Here is a 24,892-nt window from a genome sequence, read left to right as displayed (position 1 = left end):
CTCTACACTGCGTAGCTAAACTGTATAGCTAAAGCATGACATGGAAATAAAATGTATAGATTTTAATAACTAGTCATAAAGATAATTTTTATACAGATTTTTATATTTAGATCTAACCTCATGGTGAAATAAGTAATAAGAAATATGTGGAAGTAGGAATTATTAAAACTATAAAAATAAAAGAGTTAAAGAAAATGATTTCATGTGTGAGTAAACAGAATTAAACCAAAAAGGGAAAAAAGTATTACAAATAACAATGAACATAAATTGAACACCAGGCACTATGCTGCCTTATATGTAGAAGCTCATTTAAAATAAAAATAACCATATGAGGTAGGTATTATTATTCTCATTTTATAGCTGAGAAAATGATCACATCAAGTTTAAGTAACTTTCTTAACATTATAAAACTAGTAAATGATGGAGTCACCGTTGGAACCTAGGTATGTCCATATCCCAATATCTACTCTCTTGACTGCTACTCTATAAAGAAATTTTTGAAGAAATCATGGAAATGCTGGTAGGCATCATTTTTCTTGCCCTCCTTCAACTTAGGTGGCCCAACATTGACAGGGGCCAGTTCTGACACTATCCACCTGCCCTGTTAGCACCATTTGTTGGTGTTCTCTTCAAACCAGCCCCATCCAACCCACCTATACTTCTAAGTGCTCCTCCTTCTAACCGCTCCTCTGTGCCACCCCTCAGAGGCACAACTTCGGTTAGGAGGGAGCCCGCCCTGCCCACCAGCATACCAGCAGCAGTTGCAGTGAGGCACTAGCAATCCTGCAGCAGCTACAGCCAGGCCTCTCAGACCACTGCATGGAAATCCAGCTGTGCCCACCAGCGTGCCCACCAGTGGTCAAGGCTGGTCACTGCAGGCAAGCTGGACGGAGAGCCATACCCACCCACCCAGCATACCCACAGCAGTCCCAGCCCAGTTACAACAGGAGAGCACTCACAGCCCACGTAGGGAACACCCCAGAAGTGCCTGGTTCTGGTGATCAGGAGGGACTGTGCTACTGGGCCCCACAAGACACCTTCTTCTAATAAAGCCATCACTTTGAGACTGGGAGACATAGCTGACTACCTAATACACAGAAAGAAAAATGAGGAGACGGAGGAATATATTCCAAATCCGATAACAGGACAAAGCCTCAGAAGAAGAACAGAACAGAGATAAGCAATCTGCCCAATAAGCAGTTCAAAGATATCTGGTCAAAGATGCTCACTGGACTTTGAAGGAGAATGGATGGACTCAGTGAGAACTCTAACAAAGAGATAAAAAAAAAAAAACAGAGCTAAAAAACAGAGTAACTGAAATGAGAAATACACTAGAGGGAATCAATAGCAGATCAGAGGAGGCAGAAGAATGGATCAGCAATCTGGAAGACAGGGGAGTAGAAAGCACCCAAGCTGAAAAGAAAAAAGAAAAAAAGAATTTAAAAAAGTGACGGTTGGTAACCGGACCTCTGGAAAACATCAAGCGTACGAACATTTGTGTTATGGGAGTCCCAAAAGGAGAAAGGGGTGGAGGCAAAAAACTTATCTGAAGAAATAATAGCTGAACACTTCCCTAACCCAGGCAATAAAACAGACATACACGTGGTCCAGGAAGCACAAAAAGACCCCAAAAGATGAGCCCAAGGTGGTCCACACCAAGACTAACTACAATGTGAAAAACTAAAAATAAGGAGAGAATCTTAAAAGCAGCAGGAGAAAAACAAATAGTTACATAGCAGGGAAACTCCATAAGGCTATCGGCTGATTTTTTAGCAGATGCTTTTCAGGCCAGAAAGAAGTGAAATGACATATTCAATGTGCTGAAGGGAAAAAAAATCTACAATCAAGAATATTCTACCTAGCAAGGCTATAATTCAGAATTGAAGGAGAGATAAAGAGTTTCCCAGACAAACAAAAGTTAAAAGAGTTCATCACAAAACCTACCACATAAGAAATGATAAAGGGACTTTTTTGAGTAGGGAAAAAAAGGCCATAACTAAAACAGAAATTATTAAAGGAAAAAATTTCTCAAGTAAAAACAAACATAAAGATCAATCATTTATAAGGCTAGTATGAAGGTTAAAGGAAAAAAGTAAAATCAACTATACCTAAAAAATTAAAGGACTTACAAAAAGATGTAAAATATGATGTCATATACATAAAATATAGAGGAGAGAGTAAAAAGGCAGTGCTTTTAGAATATGTTTGAATCTAAACGACCATCAACTCCATATAAACTGCTATATACATAGGGTATTTTACAGAACCTCATAACGACTACAAACCAAAATCCTTACAATAGCACACACAAAAAAAGAGAAAAGAATCCAAGCATAGCATTAAAGAAAGTCATTAAACCAAAGGAAAAGAGCAAGAGAAGAACAAAGAAATAGAGCACTACAAAAATAACCAGGAAACAATGAACAAAATGGCAGTAAGTACATGCCTACCAATATCTGCTTTAAATGTAAACAGACTAAATCCTCCATTCAAAAGACACAGGGTGATTGAATGGATAAGAAAACAGGACCTACAAGACAGTCATTTCACATGTAAGACACATACAGACTAAAAGTGAAAAAATGGAAAAAGAGATTCCATGCAAACTGAAGCAAAAAAAAAAAAAAAAAGGTTTGGGTAGCAACCCCTACATCAGACAAAACAAACTTTAAAGCAAAGATGGGATGAACACTGGGTGTTATACTATATGTTGGCAAATTGAACTTCAATAAAAAAATTAAAAAATACCCAAAGACTATATAATAAGAGACAAAGAGGACGTTATGTAATAATAAAGGAACCAACCCAACTAGATGCTGCAACAATTGTTAAATATTTAAGCAAACAATATAGGAATATCTATAAGCAAATATGAACAAATATAAAGGGAGAAATTGACAGTAATACAGTAGTAAGGGACTTTTAACACTCCACTTACATTAATGAATAGATCTTTGATCACAAAAACAAAAAATACCTATCCTTCTCAAACTATTGCAAAAATAAATGAGGAAGCAATGTTTCCAAATCTATTCTACAAGGCCAGCATTACCATGATCCTAAAACCAGACAAAGACACTACAAAAAAAGAAAATTATAGATCAATATCCCTGATGATCATGGACGTAAAAATCCTCAATAAAGTATTAGCAAATTGAGTTTAATAACACATTAAATGGATCACTCACCAAGGTCAAGTGAGATTTATTTCAGGGATGAGAGGATTGTTCAATATCTGCAAATCAATCAACATGCTACACCACATTGACAAAATGAAGAATAAAAATCACAGGAACATCTCAATAGATGCAGAAACAGCATTTCACAAAATTCAACATCTCTTCATGATAAAAACTCTCAAGGAAGTGGGTTGAGAGGGAACATACCTCACCATAATGAAGGTCAAATAAAGCAAACCCACGGATAACATCATACTCAATGGTGAAAAGCTGAAAACTTGTACTCTAAGATCAGGAATAAGATACGGATGTACTCTTGCCATTTTTATTCAACACAGTACTAGAAGTGCTAGCTATAGCTATCAGACAAAAAAGGAAATAAAAGGCATCCAAATTGGTATGGAAGAAGTAAAACTATCACTATTTACAGATGATATGATACTATATATAGAAAACCCTAGATGCTACCAAAAAACTAGTAGAACTAATGAATGAATTCAAGTTGCAGATACAAAATTAATACACAGAAATATTTTGCATTTTTTTACACTAGTAACAAAACTGGAAGAAAAGGAAATTAAGAAAATAACTCCATTTACAATTACATCAAAAAATACTTAGGAATAAATCTACCAAGGAGTTCACACTTGTAGTCTAGAAATTATAAGACACTAGTGAAAGAAATTAAAGATGACACAAATAAAGGGAGAGATACATCATGTTTATGATTGATAGAATTAATTCTGTTAAAAGTCTTAACTACCTAAAGCAATCTACAAATTCAATGGAATTTCTATCATAATACAAATAATATTTTTCATAGAACTAGAACAAAAACAATCCTTAACATTGTAAGTAACCATAAAAGACCCTGAACAGTTAAAGCAATTTTGAGAAGTATCAAAGTGGGAGGTATCACACTTTCAGATGTCAAACTACACTGTAGTTGAAATTGTACAGTACTAGCACCAAAAGACATCCAGAAATAAACTTATGCTTATATGGTCAAATTCATCTATGACAAAGTTGGCAAGAATATACAATGGGGAAAAGACAGTTTCTTCAATAAATGGTGTTGGGAAAACTGGACAGCTACATGTAAAAGACTGAAACTAGACCACTTTCTTATATCTTACACAAAATAAACTCAGAATAAAGACCTAAATGTAAGGCCTGAAACCATAAAACTCCTGAAAGAAAACATAGGCAGTAATCTCTCAGACATAGGCCTTAGCGATATCTTTCTGAATCTATTTCCTCAGGCAGGAAATAAGCAATTGAGACTATATCAAACTAAATTTGCACAGTGAAGAAAACCATCCACAAGATGAAAGATAACCTACTGACTGGGAGAAGATATTTGCAAATGATATATTCAATAAGGGATTAATATCCAAAATATATAAAAATTCACACAACTAACACCAAAAGATAATCCAATTAAAATAGGCAGAGGACCTGAATGACACTTTTCCAAAAAAAAAAAAAAAAAAAAAAAAAGACATATAGACAGCCAAAAGACACATGAAAAGATGCTCAACATCACTCATCATGAGGGAAGTACAAATCAAAACCACAATGAGATGTCCCCTCACACCAGTCAGAATGGCTAAAATGAAAAAGAAGAAATAACAAGTGTTGGCAAGGCAGGGAAGAAAAGGGAACTCTTGTGCACAGTTGGTGGGAATATGGATTGGTGCAGTCACTATGGAAAACAGTACGGAGATTCCTCAAATAATTCAAAATAGAACCACCGTATGATCTAGTAATTCCACTTCTGGGTATTTACCCAAAGCAAAATCACTAATTTGACAGCTATATGCACCGTTACGTTTACTGCAGCATTATTTATGATAGTCAAGATATGGAAGCAGCCTAAGCATCCATCAAGAGATGAATGCATAAAGATATGGTGTGTGTACATACACACACACACACACACACACACACACACACACACCATGGAGTATTATGCATCCATCTCTTCATGCTGGTTGGGAGACAGCACTGCGAGAGGTGCTGGTCTATTTTAAACTTAAAATGGAATCAAACAAGTCGTTATCCATTCATGATTTCCTGTGTAAGCTGTTCCAACCCCAGTATATTTCTAAATAAATTTCTAGACAACATATCTCAGAGAGAAAATTACACCCTATATAAGTGCAACTGTATTATTTTCCCTAACAATTTGCCCTCTATAATTAACTTTCAGCTTCTTTAAAATAACATGATATCATAATGCTTTTCGAGAATCACTTGTATCATTCCCTATGAAACACCATCTATAGTCAGATGAATGGGTTTTTTGGGGGCGGGCTCAAAAGCACTATGGTAATATTAAAATGCAAAAGGAAAAAAAAAAAAAGAACACTTGACTGTGAAAATCACATCATTAAAGAGGATTTAAGGAATCTTACCTTTCAAGTGGGAACTCAATTATGGTATGAAACTTTCCCTGAAGTGCAGCCGGTCCTTCTCCTACTTCGATGTATTTATTTTCAGTCACAATTGGAGAGCTGACCTGAGCTTGCGTCCGTGCCTGGGCTTCCTCCAAGGTCAGCAGCTTGGTGGATGGAGAGGAAACCAGCAGGGACTTGGGTCTTGATAGAGAAGCTTTAGAAAGAAAGAAAAGAATTGAAAAAAGTCAAGATTTTTGGCACAGGTAAAAAGATATATATATAAATCTGTGTGAGTGTGTTGTGTACATCAACCTCTATCTACCTATCTACCTGTGTTGTTTTACATTTTCTTAAGTCTTTTATTTTTATTTATTTTTTAAAGATTTTATTTATTCATGAGAGACACAGAGAGAGAGGCAGAGACACAGGCAAAGGGAGAAGCAGGCTCCCTCTGGGGAGCCCGATGTGGGACTCGATCCCAGAACTCCGGGATCACGCCCTGAGCCAAAGGCAGATGCTCAACTGCTGAGCCACCCAGGCATCCAGGCATCCCTCTTAAGTCTTTTAAATGGCAGAAACAACAGAGCTTTATATTGAATGAGGTAAAGAAAGTGCCATACCAGGTTCTTAACAATAATATATATATATTTTTTTTAATTCCGTAAGTAATTTAACTATTTTCCTTCCTTAAAAGATTATCAAGCAAGGTATCACTCAGATATGTTAAGTCTGAATAAAATTTTTTCATTCACTGCTCCATATTATAACTTTATATGCATCAATAATAGGTGACATATTTTTTAATGTGTCATAAACTTAGATCATAAGAGGTCTAACAGGTAGTATTCACTAAGTATACACAAAATAACTGTTAAACTATGCATTTTAAGAAGTGGACATAAATTACCTGCTTTCTACCAAAGAGAGATTTATTCAACTAAGATGAGAAATGCAGTTTTTCCCTGCCTTTTGAAGTCTATATATGTTCCTTGTAAACAAAATCCGTGTGAGCCATACCTGCCCCGTCCTGAATGACAGCACTGATTTTCCCACTGAAGAGGACATCTACATGATTCAGGATGAATTCAACCACCACAGACTGAATTCTTACTTCCATGAAAGCTGCTGTTCCGCTGAAGCAAGCAGATTCTATCTGTTTTGATCTGTGGGGGAACCAACATTACCATCAGAGAATCCCAAAGACAGCAGCCTTAAAGGGCATTATAATTTTATTTTTAATGAGTAAACAGACACACCAGAGGAAGAAAGCGTACTTTTAGTGCCTTGGCTAAGCCCCACTTGCCTCTTTTTAGAAGATGCTTATAAAAACAGCAGATGAGTTTTACTTTTAAAAATTGTTCTCAAGGAATGCTGATGAATTATATTTTGATTTAAGATAACTAGTTCTACTTAAGGTCATTAAATCAAATGCAACTTACCTTAGCAGGTTCGGAGCCCAAACAATTGCTAGGTTTTTTGCATGCATATTTGTGATGGAACAATAGTCAGCTAGAAGGGACAAGTGTCTCATCAGGAACTCCAGCGTTCTGGAAAATGCAATATAACATATTAACAAAAAGAAACAGTATGTAGCAGTATAGAAGCACCACTAATTAATTTTTAAGATTTCAATGGAAATAGAAAAGGGAACCACACAAACTCCAGCAAAATCTTTTGTTGCTTCTTAGGTCTGAATACTATGATTACCACAGAAGTGTCAGGAGAATATTATGAATTCTATATTCTATATACAGTAATCACATCTACAGAATTCTAAGAAAAAAGTCTAAGGTAGATACGGTAGGAAATTAACGTTTCTGATAGGACTGGTTCCAAGAAAACAGCTTTAGTTTTAAAAAATCTTTAGGAATATTTGCTCCTGGTTGTCAGACATCTAGTTTGAATGTATTTCACCAGTGAAATACATCGTCCATCAAAGCTGGTTTCTAGACAAATGATATCATCAAGTTATGCTGTTCTACTTGCAGCAGACACGCTAACAGGAGAGGATTTAAACTTTTCTTTTATAAAAGAAAATGGGGGGATCCCTGGGTGGCTCAGCGGTTTGCGGGGATCCCTGGGTGGCTCAGTCGTTTGGCGCCTGCCTTTGGCCCAGGGTGTGATCCTGGAGTCCCGGGATCGAGTCCCACGTCAGGCTCCCAGCATGGAGCCTGCTTTTCCCTCCTCCTGTGTCTCTGACTCTCTCTCTCTCTTTATGTCTATCATAAATAAATAAATAAATCTTTAAAAAATAAAATAAAAAATAAATAAATAAAAGAAAACGGTATTTCACAGGCCTAAAATATTAAAAGAAAAATTGCAGTGGGCACCAAAGGAAGAGAATAGTTGAGCAAAAAATGTGCTTAGAACAGAAGGCCTATTCCAAAATCTAATATTCTGGTCTATCTTATTTGCTTTACTTAAACAATTCCACATATATGTGTACTTATATATATGGAATTATTTAAACATGTGGTGTGTATACACACACACATCTTTATGTAAAGAGAGGGGGGATATCCCCTGTTAAATAACAGGGGATAATATTTTTGGAAAGAAAGCATAATTAGTTTTTTAATGCAAGTCAAATCAGAGAAATACACAGAGGTATTACTGAGTAGCTACTACATCTCTTCAAGTGTCCTGTCCTATATGTATAGGGATTGAAAACTATTAAGGACAATAAATAGGAGACATAAGTTTAAGACTGTTATTTGAAATGGTAATGAAAGTTAAATTGTGAGCAGCATATGAGTCTCAAAGACCAAGATGAGCCCAACAGGAATCTGAGAAGCAAAATCAGACAGCAGCTAGAAGCACTGTTCAAGATGCTTTCTACAGGGATCTCCTCAAGTTCCCATGACAGCCTGACCAGCACAGGGCTACCACTCCCCACTTCATGGAGGAGAAAACCAAGGTGTGCTCAGGTGACACAGACAAGCAGCGCTTGTCTCAAATCAAGATCATCAGCGCGGCTCCAAAGTCTCTCATTCAACAGCATCCACTGCCACTGCTCTCTAGTACAAAGGTACTTCTTGGTCCCTCCTCTACATACTTGAATAGGAAAGACAGACAGAAGTGAGGCTGGTCTGGAGACAGTGTAGAGAGGTGGGAAGCTTAAGAAATGTGTTTAGAAAACATGTAAAATTTTATTATTTTCAGTAGAGAGTAGATGAAGGAAGAGAACTACTGAAATATTTCAGAAATATATTTAGGAGAAATGCAACTCAAAACAACGAAGATAGCAATTTATTCATGTATCTCATTGTAACAATGTTTTTAAAAGCTCATGGAGAATTTTAGTCAGAGTGCATGAAATGAGCATTTTCATATTCAGCAGAGTACAAACTGCTTAAATCTTCATGGAATACAACTGGGAAATTGCTGTATATTGGGAAAGAAATTTTAGTATCTTTTGATTTCTAAGAATTCCACTTTCAGGTCTTTGTCCAAAAAAAAAAACCCTAAATTGTCCCCAAAATTCACGTAAGTGGATGGTCCTCACAGTGATGTTCAAAAGTAAGGGAGAAAAAAACCTACCATGGAATGCAAACTAGTGCAGCCACTGTGGAAAATAGTATGGAGGTTCTTCAAACAGTTAAAAGTAGAACTACCTTACAATCCAATAATCAAACTACTGGGTATTTACCCCAAAACACAAAAACACTACTTCAAAGGGATAAGTGCACCGCTGTTTATTACAGCATTATTTACCATAGCCAAATTATGAAAGCATCTCAAGTGTCTATCAGTGGATGAATGGATAAAGGAGATGTGGTGTATACATACACTGGGATATTATTCAGCCATAAAAAGAATGAAATCTTGCCATTTGCAACAATATGGATGGAGCCAGAGAGTATAAGTCTAAGAAAAATAAGTCAGAGAAGGACAAATACTATTTGATTCACTCAAATGTGGAATTTAAGAAACAAAACAAGTGGGATCCCTGGGTGGCGCAGCTGTTTGGCGCCTGCCTTTGGCCCAGGGCGCGATCCTGGAGACCCGGGATCGAATCCCACATTGGGCTCCCGGTGCATGGAGCCTGCTTCTCCCTCTGTGTCTCTGCCTCTCTCTCTCTCTGACTATCATAAATAAATAAAAATTAAAAAAAAAAAAAAGAAACAAAACAAGCAAGCAAATTAGGGAAAGGGTTAAAATAACATATAGCCCATTCACATAAGGGAATACTATTAAAAATCATGTTTTTTCAAGAACATTTAAAAAGTTAGGAAATGTGAATGCTAAAATCTTAAAAAGTCTGGATGGAAAGAAATATATTAATGGAGATTAATACTCACTCAAATTATGTAGAAGACACTAAAATATAAAAATACATTACATAGCAGGAGATATATCACAAGGAATTATATATAATATACAATGAGATATATATGTGTGTGTATATATATAGTAAACAATATATATAAAACATGTCAACATACATTGTAGGTAATGTACATTAGGAATACAGAAAATAATATTGGGATATGTATACCAAATGTGTATGTGTGTGTGTATATATATGTATAGCAAACTATAAAACATATGGTGCATAAAATATATAAAATGTGTATGCAATATATATTATTGAATATTTACTATGTGCAAGGTTCTATTCTGAGAATACAGTGATAAGACAAAATTCATGACCTCAAGGAGCCTGTTTTAGGGAGATTATATATAAAATAGGCAACACTATAAACACATACATTTATATATACACACTATAGATAAAACAAAATAGTAAATGCTTGTTATCACAATAATAATAGAGGTAATTAACTCAAACAGTACTTATATAACAGGCCTTGTTCTAAGTGCTATTCCTTTAATATTCATAATAATCCTAATAGAAAAGTAACAGTATTCTCTATTTTACAAACAATGAACTGAGCCCAAGAGGCAAAGGAACTAGCCCAAGGTCACAAGGTCACACAGCTGATAGAGGCAATTTGGCTCCAAACTCCCTACATTATAATGCCAATAATACATAGACATTATATAGTAGATAACACAAATATACTAAACAACGGGGTATAAATATATGAGATATAAATAAAAACATGTTGGAAGATTTATTTATATAAAATATAAAATATATAGGAGAAACATGTACTTTATATACATACACACATATACATTCTCCATATTTGTCTCTTCTTACTGACGTTCTCTTAATTTACCCACAATAGTAACCAATACTCTATTCCCTATGTAAAATGCACTGACTGGTGTCTAAGGCAATATAAGTTTGGTTTTTTTGTTTTTTTGTTTTTTTTGCCTGACAGGTTTCTGTCTCTAAACCACTTTGACTAAATATTTAAATTTTAAGCTTACCTAAAGCCAATTTTAAAGGGTTTCTCTGTTTATTCAAGATTTTAATTCACAGTGAAGTTAAATACTATCACACTTATAAAACATGACTTTTAAAAACAGAATTTTTGTTTCCTGCTTCTATACAATCTATTGAATTTTTTGCAGTCTTGATAAAGGTGAGCTGCCAAATGAGGAAGGAACAAATACTGTGACAAGCAGAGAACAATTTAAAACAAAACCTATAATTACCAGTAATATTCTCATAGGGAGAAAAGATTATATCCATATCCATGAGATAAAGAGAAGGATGCTATCAAGTAGGAGCATTCACAGAAACAAGAAGGAAGTTCTTGGAAATAACTGTTTTTTAAATCAAGAAGTGGACTGGAGGAAATCTTTACATGAGAACTGACAAAGAGAAAATGAAAGATTGGTTCAAGAGCTACAATAAGGGGATCCCTGGGTGGCTCAGTGGTTTAGTGCCTGCCTTCGGCCCAGGGCCTGATCCTGGAGTCCGGGAACTGAGTCCCACCCATATCAGGCTTCTTGCATGGAGCCTGCTTCTCCCTCTGCCTGTGCCTCTGGCTCTCTCTCTCTCTCTCTCTCTCATAAATAAATAAATAAAATCTTAAAAAAAAAAAAAAAAGAGCTACAATAAAACCAGAAAGAGAATAGAGAAAAGGTATGGGGTTTGAGTTGCAATGAGAACCATCACAGCAATAACAGTAAGAAAATTTCTCACATGTTCCCCGATGGAAAAGGCCCACCGAGAACCCCACAGCAAATAAAGTAAAAGAATCCACCCCAAGATGAGTCAATATGAAAATAGAATGCTAGGTATATTCTCAATATAAAAGCATCCAGAAAGGATATAGACAAAATAAAATATGTCATATTAAGCACTGGCAGACTAGAATCAGATATCACTGTGGCATTTTTGCTTAGATGACAACAGTGCAATGCCACCAAAATTATGGGAAAAAATGACTTACAGACTAAAACTCTAGAGTTATCAATCAAATGCAAGAGTAGAATAAAAGCATTTTCATCTCGATGTCTCAAAACATTTACTTCCATTATAGCTTTCCTCAGGAAGCTACCAAAGATGTCTACAACAAAGCAGGCAGTGCACACAAGATAAGTGACAGCAAGAGATCCCAAAAAGAAGGATTCAATTCGTGCAGGAGGCAATGAAGAGAATTTCCAAAATGAGGGGGGAAAGAGTTGGCAGTGTTGTAGGTCTAGAGAGCAATCGGCCCGGACAGAGGGACTGAGTAGTGGGACAGAGGCTCTAGGAGGGATGTTTTCATGGAACAACAACAAAACTTTAAAAAAAAAAAAAAAAAGGCTTGCCTGATAAGTCTGAAGTCCCTCGAGGGTGTTTCAGGGATAAACTAGTGATGAACAGAAAAGGAGCAAGCCAAAAATGGGCAACTGCTCCAAAACACACACGAAGTTACCTCAGAAAAGAAACAGAGGTCTAGTATATATTATGTGCAGTTGTAAATAATATAAAGTTATTACAATACAGTGAATACTGGTTTTAACTCCAAATGCTAACCTAACCACAGGATGAAGACAAGAAAAGGGGAAATGTGTTTGTGTGGTATGGCAGGGGGGTGGGAGGCGGGTAAAGACAGTAAAATTTCATTTACCATAAAAGAAAGGTAAAAATGGGATCCCTGGGTGGCGCAGCGGTTTGGCGCCTGCCTTTGGCCCAGGGCGCGATCCTGGGGACCCAGGATCGAATCCCACATCAGGCTCCCGGTGCATGGAGCCTGCTTCCCTATCTGCCTATGTCTCTGCCTCTCTCTCTCTCTCTCTCTCTCTCTCTCTCTCTGTGACTATCATAAATAAATAAAAAAAATTTTTTTTAAAAAGGTAAAAACATCTAAAAATGAAAAATCAAGAAATAAGAACATAAGCATGTTATTCAGAAACAGAAGCTAAAAAAAAAAAGAAACAGAAGCTAAGGAGAAATCAGTAAGGGGAGTTGTGCAGTAGGAGACTGCTGTTTTTTACTGTCAACTATGTACAATGTTTGACTTTTTAAAATTATGTGTATATGAATGTTATATTGGTCTTTTTTTTCCCCCTTAATTTAGAGAAGAAAGATAGATCTACATGGTACCTCCTGTAAAACTATCAAGCCAAGAAATCTTGGCTTAATTCTAATCATCTGTCTTGCTATGCTTTCTATTAAAAGAATAAAATACTAAGGACCAGACTCATTCACACATTGGATCTCATTTTAACATCAAAAGAAAATCCTCTTAAGAGGGTATTATTAGTATTCTTTTCACTGATATGGAGATTAATGCTTAGAGAGGTCACGAAGGAAGTGATGAAGTTGCAAACTCAAATTCAGATGTACCAAGCTAGTATTCATTATACTGTACCAGGTTTCCTTTTCTGGTAAACTAAAAAAAAAGTCTTCTTTCTCCTTAAATATTCTTCAATAACTGTATTATCAGATCTGTCTCCTCAGCCTTCTTTTTCCAGGTTGAATACCTGAATTTCTTGAGCTTCCTTCACAGAAGCTCTTTGTGTTGTATTTTTTTCACTCTTCAGTGGGTCCTTAATAACCTCTTTAATTTCCTAAACTCCTCTTAAGACAGGGCACATTAACAGGACAATGAGTCAGTGCTAAGTTACCTTCTGGTTCTTGATTATTATGATTTATAGCTATAGCATGGACTAAAAATAATGCACTGATTCTTAAGGTTGATCAAAAATTTTAGGGGTGTCTGGCTGACTCAGTCAGAAGAGCACATGACTCTTGATCTCGGGTTTGTGGGTTCAAGTCCCACATCGGGTATAGAGATTACTTACCTAAATTAAAAGAATTTAGTGTTGATTTAGTGCCAAATTTAGTGCTGAGTTTTAAAACATCTTTATAAACAATGTCATTTTGAAAAAGTAAGCACTAAATTAATTTGTACATTACCAAAACATCTGCTGCATTTATTTCTTTGTCAATAACTGAAATTTAATTTATGGTCAACTAATATTCGATAAAGGAGGAAAGACTATCCATTGGAAGAAAGACAGTCTCTTCAATAAATGGTGCTGGGAAAATTGGACATCCACATGCAGAAGAATGAAACTAGACCACTCTCTTGCACCATACACAAAGATAAACTCAAAATGGATGAAAGATCTAAATGTGAGACAAAATTACATCAAAATCCTAGAGAAGAACACAGGCAACACCCTTTTTGAACTCGGCCACAGTAACTTCTTGCAAGATACATCCACGAAGGCAAAAGAAACAAGCAAAAATGAACTATTGGGACTTCATCAAGATAAGAAGCTTTTGCACAGCAAAGGATACAGTCAACAAAACTCAAAGACAACCTACAGAATGGGAGAAGATATTTGCAAATGACCTATCAGATAAAGGGCTAGTTTCCAAGATCTATAAAGAACTTATTAAACTCAACACCAAAGAAACAAGCAATCCAATCATGAAATGGGCAAAAGACATGAAGAAAAATCTCACAGAAGAAGACATGGCCAACATGCATATGAGAAAATGCTCTGCATCACTTGCCATCAGGGAAATACAAATCAAAACCACAATGAGATACCACCTCACACCAGTGAGAATGGGGAAAATTAACAAGGCAGGAAACCACAAATGTTGGAGAGGATGTGGAGAAAAGGGAACCCTCCTGCACTGTTGGTGGGAATGTGAACTGGTGCAGCCACTCTGGAAAACTGTGTGGAGGTTCCTCAAAGAGTTAAAAATAGACCTGCCCTACGACCCAGCAATTGCACTGTTGGGGATTTACACTAAAGATACAGATGCAATGAAACGCCAGGACACCTGCACCCCGATGTTTCTAGCAGCAATGTCCACAATAGCCAAACTGTGGAAGGAGCCTCGGTGTCCATCGAAAGATGAATGGATAAAGAAGATGTGGTTTATGTATACAATGGAATATTCCTCAGCCATTAGAAACAACAAATACCCACCATTTGCTTCCACGTGGATGGAACTGGAGGGTATTATGCTGAGTGAAGTAAGTCAGTCGGAGAAGGACAAACATTATATGTTCTCATTCATTTGGGGAATATAAATAATAGTGAAAGGGAATATAAGGGAAGGGAGAAGAAATGTGTGGGAAATATCAGAAAGGGAGACAGAACGTAAAGACTCCTAACTCTGGGAAACGAACTAGGGGTGGTAGAAGGGGAGGAGGGCGGGGGGTGGGAGTGAATGGGTGACGGGCACTGGGGGTTATTCTGTATGTTGGTAAATTGAACACCAATAGAAAAAAATTTTTAAAAAATAATTGAAATTTAAGAATTTTGCCTTTTGCTTTTATCATCTATGGTTTACCATTTTCTTTCTCTCACTAAATAGCAGTCATCTTCAATTTTATTCGGGTCTTTTCAGATATGGGCAAAAATATTTCTGAGAGGGCAGCCCAGTGGCTCAGTGGTTTAGCGCCACCTTCAGCCCAGGGCATGATCCTGGAGACCCGGGATGGAGTCCCAAGTCAGGCTCTCCACATGGAGCCTGCTTCTCCATCTGCCTGTGTCTCTGCCTCTCTCACTTTCTCTCTCATAAATAAATAAATAAAATCTTTTAAAGTTAAAAGTCCAAATTAACATACAAATAAATTGCATCTTAAAAAGCAGCAACAACAACAAAACCAATAAATAAGAACAAAACACCCAAGATTTGAGCTCTTTATAGATATGAGAGTCTCTTGAGGAAGAATTCTGTGATACCTGTTAGATTTTGTGGGTCTACACAGACACCTTTTAAAGAAGGAAAGAGGGTTGGAAAAAAGAAAACAAGTAAACAGGCCCCCAGTACTGTGTCCGTATTTTGGATCCACGCAATCACAAGTAAAGTACTCTTACTTGTGATCATACACCCCAATATTTCTCAGTGGCTCAAAAGAACAAATCAAACAACAAAACAGGCTTAATCAACTATCCATTTGTTCACTTATTTATTCATTAATTCAACATTTACTAAGTGGTTATTGGATGCCAGTACTGTGCCAGGCCTTGGGATACAATGACAAATAAACATAACGTCTGAACAAATGTAAGTTTAAATAGAACTCCGTGGAAATTTAAATAGTTAGAAACCCAAGGAAAAAACTACTCTTCACATCAACTGATTTGTACTTTTGGATGCTATCTTACAACACGTGACTCACCTGTAGTGCGGAGGAGGGAGTTGCTGGATGACGTCATGAATTTTTATCAGCCTTTCTTCATCTGTTGCTGCTGAGACAGCATCCTGCAACAACCACAATGTGAAATAAACCAGTAGGCTTTGTTGGTAAAAAAAAAAAAAAAAAAGCAATTCAGTTTTTACTCTACCTTTTGATGCTGAATGACAAGGAAATACAGAGTATCAACAAAGTAAACTTTGCTTCCATACTATGTGGACATTGAAATCTATTAAAAGATAACTTTTTAAAACTTTATGGTAACCAATATTAAGTGTGATAAGATTAGTGGATCAAAGTCAGAAACTAAAAGAAAGAAAATGTGAAAACGATGAAGACTATGGACTAGCTAGCAATAACTGTGTTTTGTTTTCTTTAAAGGAGATATTTTAGTCACAGAACTGTTTCTTACATGACCAAACCAATCTTTACACATTTGGAATAAAATGACAGCAAAACTCCAAAGAGAATTTGATTAAAAGTGACTTTAATTACTCACAGAAAAAACAATACTCACAGAAAATTTCTCATACAGCTGGTACGTGAGCAGAGGGTTTGGGAGCTCTCGAAAATATAGCTTACAGAGGGAACCCACAGAATGGATGTCTTGAACATATGGTTCTTTTGTCAGGTCGGGGACATGTTCAGAGTCAAACTCGTGGCTAACAAAGATGAGAGACAAAACAAAATTATTTTATTGAAGAAAAAGCAAATATAGGACTTATATATAAGCAAAGCAAAGTTAATGTTTTTATTCAAGTGATTGTATTAAGTTACATTTGGACTTCAGCATTAACTGGATGTCTGATCATAAGACAAGTGGGCATAGGTCTAATATTAAAATGGACAATAATCTCTGAAATGCATATTGATGAACAACTCTTAACACATAGATCTGAAAACAGAACTACAAATTTCCAGTGGTTTGAATATCCAATATTTTGGCATTTCTGCAAGCTAGAGATGACTAGCAGCAATTCTATACAGAAATTCCTCAGGTACAAGATGTATAGTTCAAGAATACTTCCATTGAAGAAGGGTAATAAGGAAGCCAGAAATATTATAAAGCAATTTCTAGCTAACCAAGTTTTATAGCCAGCAAAATCTATAGTTTAAAGTGAGTGAAATGAAAGTTGTGCTTAGTATACTAAGGCAGGTTAGGCTCACTCTGCAGGAGGTTAATTAGTATTAATCTACAGGCATGGGACTACTTATCAAGCTAGAGGGTTAGTGTATGTATGTGGACAATGTGCATATGAGATCTGCTGCATCTGAAGCTAAAGACTGACACTGTCTTTAGCACAAGAATCAATTTAAGTATTTTCCAAACATGTATTCCTGAAAACAGAGATGAGCTCTGTGGTCAATTAGAATATTAAAATCTGCATGGAATAATGGTATTTACCATGCACCACCATGCAAAACAAGGATAATAACATATTAAGAATAAACTAGAATCTGAGAGATGGAGCAAAAATAAAATTTCTATTGCTCATATAAAGGAGACCATTATTTTTGTCTCTCAGGAGGGGGCAAGAATGTAAAACACCTAACATACACACAATTGAGCATATATTACAGCACTAGCGTTAAAGGAGATTGGAAGAAGTTTCACCATAGAAATGCGAACAATCGTAAGAGAATTTTATGAAAAACTATATGCCAACAATTTAGACAACCTGGAAGAAATGGATAAATTCCTGGAAACATATAAACTACCAAAACTGAAACAGGAAGAAAGAGAAAACTTGAAAAGACTGAAAACTAACAAAGACACTGAATCAGTAATAAAAAAATCTCCCAACAAAGTTCAAGACCAGATGGCTTCAAGGGTGAATTCTACTAACATTTAAAGAAGAGTTAATACTTCTTTTTCTCAAACTCTTCCAAAAAATAGAAAAAGGAAGGAAAACTTCCAAACTCATTCTATGAGGCCAAAACCAAATAAAAGAATCCACGAAAAAGAGAACTATAGGCCAATACCACTGATGAATATAGAAGCAAAAATTCTCAATGAAACACTAGTAAAATGAATCCAACAGGACATTAAAAAAGAAACGATTCATCCCGAATCAGGTGGGATTCATTCCTGGGCTGCAAGGCTGGTTTAACATAGTAAGTTTCACTTGTCAATTTTAATTAAGAACTAAGAAATAATTCTATTAAAATGTAAATTTTCACCTCTCATTGTTTTCTTGGATTCAAACTTTGAAATTTGCTAAGGGCTTCAATACTGCAATGAGGCAAAATATGAGAATTGAAGAGGTTAAGAAGCCATGGTCTTCTGATACAACAGATGAAGAAATGGCATTCAGGAAAACATCTACAGAGAATACTATGGATATTACTTCCTACTTTATCTCAACTATAATACTAAAAATTATGGTAATCAATGTGACTTTAATTTTGAAATAATTTTATTTTAGTAAATTACAACTGGAATAAAAAAGAAACTGCCAGATAAAGTTTTACCGTAGTCTCTGGATATTAGAGGCAACGCCAGAGAGACGATATATTCCATCCACGATCCCATATCTCTCAATGAATGCTGTACAGCTCTGAAGAACCTGGGGCACTGAAGAGAATTTTTAAAGACATGGATTAAACTGGGAATATTCTATCAAAACAAAGTCACCAAAAAATGAGAATGTCTTAGTTTTCACAAGCGAAATAAAATCTATAAATTAAAATTATAAGTGGCAGAGATTAATCTACTACACAAAGTGATGAGGTCATGTTTACTTATTTTCACATTGAAACTAGACAACGTTCCTGAATATCAAGATGGATTCTCCCCCATTATATTTAGGCAAGTGAAAGAATTTGTTCATTATTAGGATAGTCTAAGATCTGCGGCAGTCTTGTATAGGTCATGTCACAACACTGAGATGAAATGTTTTGTCCTAACACCATATCAGACTTGAAAAAAGATACAGCTTTTCAGCTGTATTTCATACATAAAAAATGGACAAAATTAATGTGTATCCCAACATAATTATTGCCTATAAATGCTCCAATTTCTCACTTTTAAAAGTGTCTTCCATCTTTTCGTAGTTAATGCTGATTGTAAATTTTATCCAGTAAACAAAACATTGACATAAAGCAAAGGTCAAAGCAATTTCAAGTAGAAGGAATCTTGTCATTTCCTGCCTGTCTTTACATTAAAATTGTCAATGTTCTGGCTTAATACTATTAGCTCATCGATAAGTAGAAAGAAAAGAAGGGTACTCTCTCTGGTTACCTCACTGAACACCTGACATAAATGGAGCGCCATTCTGGGCCTATAGTCTAGAAAAGACTGTTCAAAGTATATAATTTTACATTTTTTTCATAATCACTCAAAACTGGACAGTAGCTGAAATTTGAACTTTGTCTTATAATGCAGACTGATTAATTCACAGGCTTTAGTAACTATGTTCATTTGATAGTGTTAGTTAAAAATCTCTGAAAAGAAGATTGGGAGAACATTATTTGGTCTGCAAAAAATTACTACACAAGGGATGAAACATCCATATTGGGAAATGAAACTACTAAGATATTTTAATAAGTTAATTTTAGCTAATGTATTTTACTTATTGTAATATAATATTAGTTTATTAATATAAGACTTCTTGCTTCTTCTGCCTCCTTGTTCTTCCTGTATTCTATCTTTTAAATTCTGTTAGGTCCTACAATTTACATTTAAAATTTACACTCCCTAGCTTTGAATAATTTCTTAAAGCAGCTATATTTTTGAGCATGTAAAATGTGCCAAGCTAAGTGTTTTACAATAGATGCTCTCATTTAAATTCATAGGAAAAGCTCTATCATTATCCCCATCATACAGAGAGGAAACTGAACCTTGCAGAGACGAAGTTTTACCGAAGGGCAAGCAGGAAACAATGGCAGAAACAAGACTCTACCTCAAGCAGTCCAACTAGAAAGCCAATTTTTACTTAGCAAAATACTGCCTAATAATGTAAGGTCCTTTATAATTGCACTTTTTTATTGTTACCACATTTCCATATTTCACAACTCTAGGCCAATTGAAGCTTCATCTTTGGCCATACAAACCAGTCATTTTATAAGTCCCTCAATTTCCTCGTAGAGAAAAAACAATTTCCTCTCCCCGGACTCTCTTCCTACTAATGCCTTCCTACAGAAAAACGCTGGCTGTTGTTGAAAACCCAACTGAACTATAACTCTTAAGCAAGCCTTCTTTAAATACTCATGAGGAGTGGTAGCTGCATAATGTGGTAGGTGCCCAAAGAACTATGTCATTTTGAAATATTATTTGTTTGTTTATACAACTCTTATCCTTTAATAGCCATACTTTAAGGAGCAAAAGCATGGTTCATCCATCTTTGTACATCCAAAATCCAGGAGCATGTCTTAAAACAATGTACAAAATGGATAAATGGATTAATTAATAAGTGCTCTTGTGAGCCTAAAAAGTTATATGACCAAGTCAGTGGAGTAGGGAAATCTCAGTTTTCATTAAGAAGCTGTATTCATTTTCAACTGTATGCTTTCTGCCTCTAAAGATGTTCAAGAATTTTAGTAGCAAGAAAGGGATTGCATTTAGGTGGTAGAGATGAAAGGTGGGCAGAGTTGCCAGGTATTTTTTTGTGGACTCATTTTGATGTTATAAGCAATCTCTATGTCAAATTGATATGCCAAATATAAAATATCTTCCTGAAAAATAAAATATCTTGCTGAACTTGAATCCTACTCCTAATACTGTTCCATTGAGGATAACCTCGGTGCCTTAGGTTTCTATCCTTACAAACTAGATGTAAAAAAAAAATAAATTGGAACCTGAGAAATTTCTATCACCTACTTCAAAGGAAATATGTATAAAAATTATTGGGATAACTAACAAAATGACTTAAAGAAAGAAAGGAAAACAAATCTTTTTTTTCTTCTGTTTTTAAAAAGATACTTCTTATTATGTATGCTCCAAATTAGCATGCCAACTCACCCCAGTACACAAAGCCCTTCAGAATACAGGGTTTTATTTCTGTACTATCAGACTCTCATAGTATGCATTTTTACAGAATTTTCAAAAAAACCAAGCTACCATCCATTAAAAAGTATAAATAAGTTTCTTGGGGCTCTCACAAACATGTGATATTAAATTCATACTTACTTATATTCTCCCAAACAAGTAGGAAAACTTTGAAATACAGGGAATCAGAAGTCTTTTTCTGGTAATATGGCTAAGGCTCTGTAAGCATAATACTTCATGGAAAAGACCTGAATTCTTTCTTTACATTTTACATTCCCTAGGTAAAAAGACTGAATGTCCACATAATCACATATTGGGCCTTCATAAGTAAAATCACCATAACTGAATAGTATTTTTACTAGAATTTTTAGAGAGACAAATGAAATCGTTATTTACAACAGGTAGTATAAAGAGAAAAGCATAAACTTCATTTTAAAGAAAAGAGTAGAAACTGAAGCACAGTATCAGAAGATAAAAAGAGAAAAGATTTGGTTTCTCTTTCACTAACACATAAAAAAGCAATATGGGAACCCAATATACTACTAGAGAAATCCTAGTTAGAAAGGCATCATGTTAGCCAACTTTTGCCTCCAAACCATCTAACAAACCAGCCAAGTGCACAGTAAACAATGGCCCTGTCAAAACACAGCATTAGAAACCAGTTTTTCTGTTTTTCCAAAAGATGGTAGAACTTGAGGAATTATTTGCACATTCTCCTATAAAACACTTCTTATCCACTTTTATTCAGTATGTAAATCATCATGGCAATATATCAAAAAGTACATATCTTGGATGCCCGGGTGGCTCAGCAGTTGAGCATCTGCTTCCAGCTCAGGGTGTGATCCTGGGGGCCAGGGATCAAGCCCCACATCGAGCTCCCCGCATGGAGCCTGCTTCTCCCTGTGCCTGTGTCTCTGCCTCCCTCTCTGTGTCTCTCATGGATAAATAAATAAAATCTTTTAAAAAATTACAAATTAAAAAATTAAAAGTACAGGTCTAAACTGATGACCCTTAAGTTCAGAATCATAGCTAAGAGAAGGATGCGATAAGGTAGTAGGACACGAATTGGTCTTTGGTTTTCCTTGATAGCTGCGGCTTCATTTCTGTTCTTTTTTCTTCATTCATTCATTCATTCATTCACTCACTCACTCATTCATCATTTATTACATCCTCTCTATATAGATACATGCATTCTGTGATACAGAAAAAGAGTGCACTTCCATTCTCAGGGTGGTGGCTTCTAGGCTGTAAGTGTGCCGGCACAGCATTACTTAGTAGAATGTGCATCCCGATTTTTAGTTAGGAAAATATGACTATCTAAAGGATTACTCTCAAACACAGAAATACGTTCAGACAACAGAGTTTCCTCACCTTGAGTTTTTCAATTTTTATATTTTTTACCAACTAATTTGTTTTTTGTAGAGAACCAAGTTTTCTGTAAAGTTCTTTTTTGCAATTTCATTTCAAACCTCATTTTAAGGAAATTTGGTTTCCAATATGTGCAAAAATAAATGATCACTGAAAACTTTTTGTTTCATTGGAATAAATTTATCATAGTTAAGGGATGCACGAACAACTGTAGTTACTAAATGTGTTATTTTTCAGAAAGAAAGGACATACTGGCCATCTGACCTCTCCTAGCATATTAAGAATGGAAACACACCCGAAACTTCTAAGTACAATTAAAACTTGCTGAATTGACATGTGAAAGCTAAAGAGCATAGCGGAAAAAACCAGGAAACACTCCCTCCTGTTAGTAGCACATCCACCCAAGGCTGAACAAAATGAGATACGAAAGAAATAAAAATGAAAAAGTTATAAAAGTAAAAAAGAAACTAAGATAACAAAAAACATTTGACTATATAATTAAGGATGACTAGGCAAACGACAAATTATCCACCAAAACGTACTATGTGACAAGATTTTTTTTAAAAAATCAGTTCTTTAGATAACTGTATAAAATCTTTAAGCAACTCATTTATAGCATTATGGTCTGTGGTAGCTGAGATGCTGTAAGATCATTCTGAGTGAATCCTGGAACCAGGGAATCACTGAAAGAATTTTTTTTTTAAATGCCTTGTCAGGTTCCTACATGATTTCTTACAACACTTTGTATAGAAGAAACAGGTCAGGTTTGTCACTTGCTCCAACAGGGAGGTGCTCAATAGTTTAGAAAGTGTTAACAGGATAATCTCTCTATAAAGTTGATTATTCATTAGGAGTAAAATTAAAAAAATGAGTCACCTAGCAAAACAATACTCTGGAATGAGCTTTCTTCTTAGAAAAATCTGGTACAAAATCTAGTTTATATATAATAAGGACACTATGTTAGAGCCCAAACTAAAACTGAATAAATGTAAGAAAGAATGATTTATATATACTATATAATATTATCTATCTGGCTATCCATATTTATCTACTCTCTCCTTACAACTATGTATATACTATATAAATATATCATTCTTCTTTGTGATTATTCTGTTTGCATTTAGACTTTAAAATATTATGTATTATATATTCAATCCTGTTTGTTTTAGACATTTTTAAAATAGTCCTCCTTCTCTCTACATGCACACACATAACTGTAGTTATAAATTATACACAGTATAAATGAAGTCTCAAAATCTTAGTTTTAATTGCCCCATAATAAAAATTATTTTCTTTCCTAATTAAAGTTTTAGTTAGTAAATTTCAAAGGTTTCCCTTTCCTGTTAGTCTTCATTTAATTATTCAAATGAATACTTACTCTTCATTGTCTTCTATTCCTGGTCAAACAGAAATAATTTTAATATGTTAACTAGAATGTATCTAACTTCAATCTTCAAGGTTTCTGCCTTTTAAATTTTACCAAATTACAATGACACTCTAATGTCACAAGTTAATTTTTGCTTCTCTAATTATTTGAATATAACACTTTTCCCCTGGACAGGCCTTTAGCAGAGTTTTTTTAAGATTATTAATTTCATTTCTAATATTCTTCTAGTGCTTTTTTTCTTCCTTTTAATTGAAAATGCAGAACTAAGAAAAAAGTCACAAAAATATTCACATCTACATCTAACACTCTACCATAATTATATTCATTTTACGTATCACCTAAATATCCTTGCTTCCAAAAAAGCATGTATATGACATTCCCAAATTTGTATGCTATGTTCAAATTACAATTTCCATAGCCTCATAATGTAGAGGACAATTTCCCTAAAAATTGAGTATTCAAATTTTTTGCTATTATATCTAATGCCATAAATGAATGCTTTTGTTCCTATCAAAATGTAACTTTAGAATAAATCCCTAAGGAGAATTGCTACATAAAAGAAATACTATAGTCTTCTGCTATAGAGTGTCTAAAATTTTCCAAAAAAAGTAATAATTCACAGAGCTACCTGAAACTAACAATTTTTACTTATTGGTAAAAAAAAAAAAAAAATGACTGCTATTTTTATATAGCACTGAATATCATAATTTAGAAAAATGGTTCTGTTACATTAATAATGTTTACCAATATAAAATGGCATATCAAAACTGTGTAAAGATACATTTCCATGATTATGAATAAGTAATTTTTTGTATTTTAGATACCATCTATCTCCTTTTGAAAATCATGTTTATATCTTTTCTCAATTCTCCTACCCAGGGGTTTAATTTTCTCACAAATCTGACTGATATTTTCATACAATATATTAGGAGCATTCTATCATACCCTGAAAAGATTATTTTCTCAGTCCAAAGTACCTTTCCATTTGCTATTTTCATCAGATGGAAATTAGGTATTTGAGACCAGCTCTTCTTTTACGGTTTGTCTTTTTAATCTGA

General features: G+C 35.0%; 1 protein-coding gene across 9 annotated transcripts in view; it reads right to left on the bottom strand.

Moving 5' to 3' along the window:
* The window catches only part of ARHGAP32 (Rho GTPase activating protein 32), a 291,821-nt gene that overhangs the window by 15,212 nt on the left and 251,717 nt on the right, over positions 1-24,892 (bottom strand). For all 9 annotated transcript variants that reach the window (XM_049109759.1, XM_049109758.1, XM_049109760.1 and 6 more), the window contains 6 exons: positions 18,565-18,667; positions 16,610-16,754; positions 16,078-16,160; positions 7,018-7,125; positions 6,596-6,741; positions 5,597-5,792 (listed from right to left, as the gene is read on the bottom strand). In XM_049109759.1, coding sequence (XP_048965716.1) covers positions 5,597-5,792; positions 6,596-6,741; positions 7,018-7,125; positions 16,078-16,160; positions 16,610-16,754; positions 18,565-18,667 — 781 coding nt within the window. The remainder of the gene's footprint in view (positions 1-5,596; positions 5,793-6,595; positions 6,742-7,017; positions 7,126-16,077; positions 16,161-16,609; positions 16,755-18,564; positions 18,668-24,892) is intronic.

Source organism: Canis lupus, chromosome 5, assembly GCF_003254725.2.
Source record: "Canis lupus dingo isolate Sandy chromosome 5, ASM325472v2, whole genome shotgun sequence".
Lineage (NCBI taxonomy): Eukaryota > Metazoa > Chordata > Mammalia > Carnivora > Canidae > Canis > Canis lupus.
This window is presented reverse-complemented; position numbering and strand designations above follow the sequence as displayed.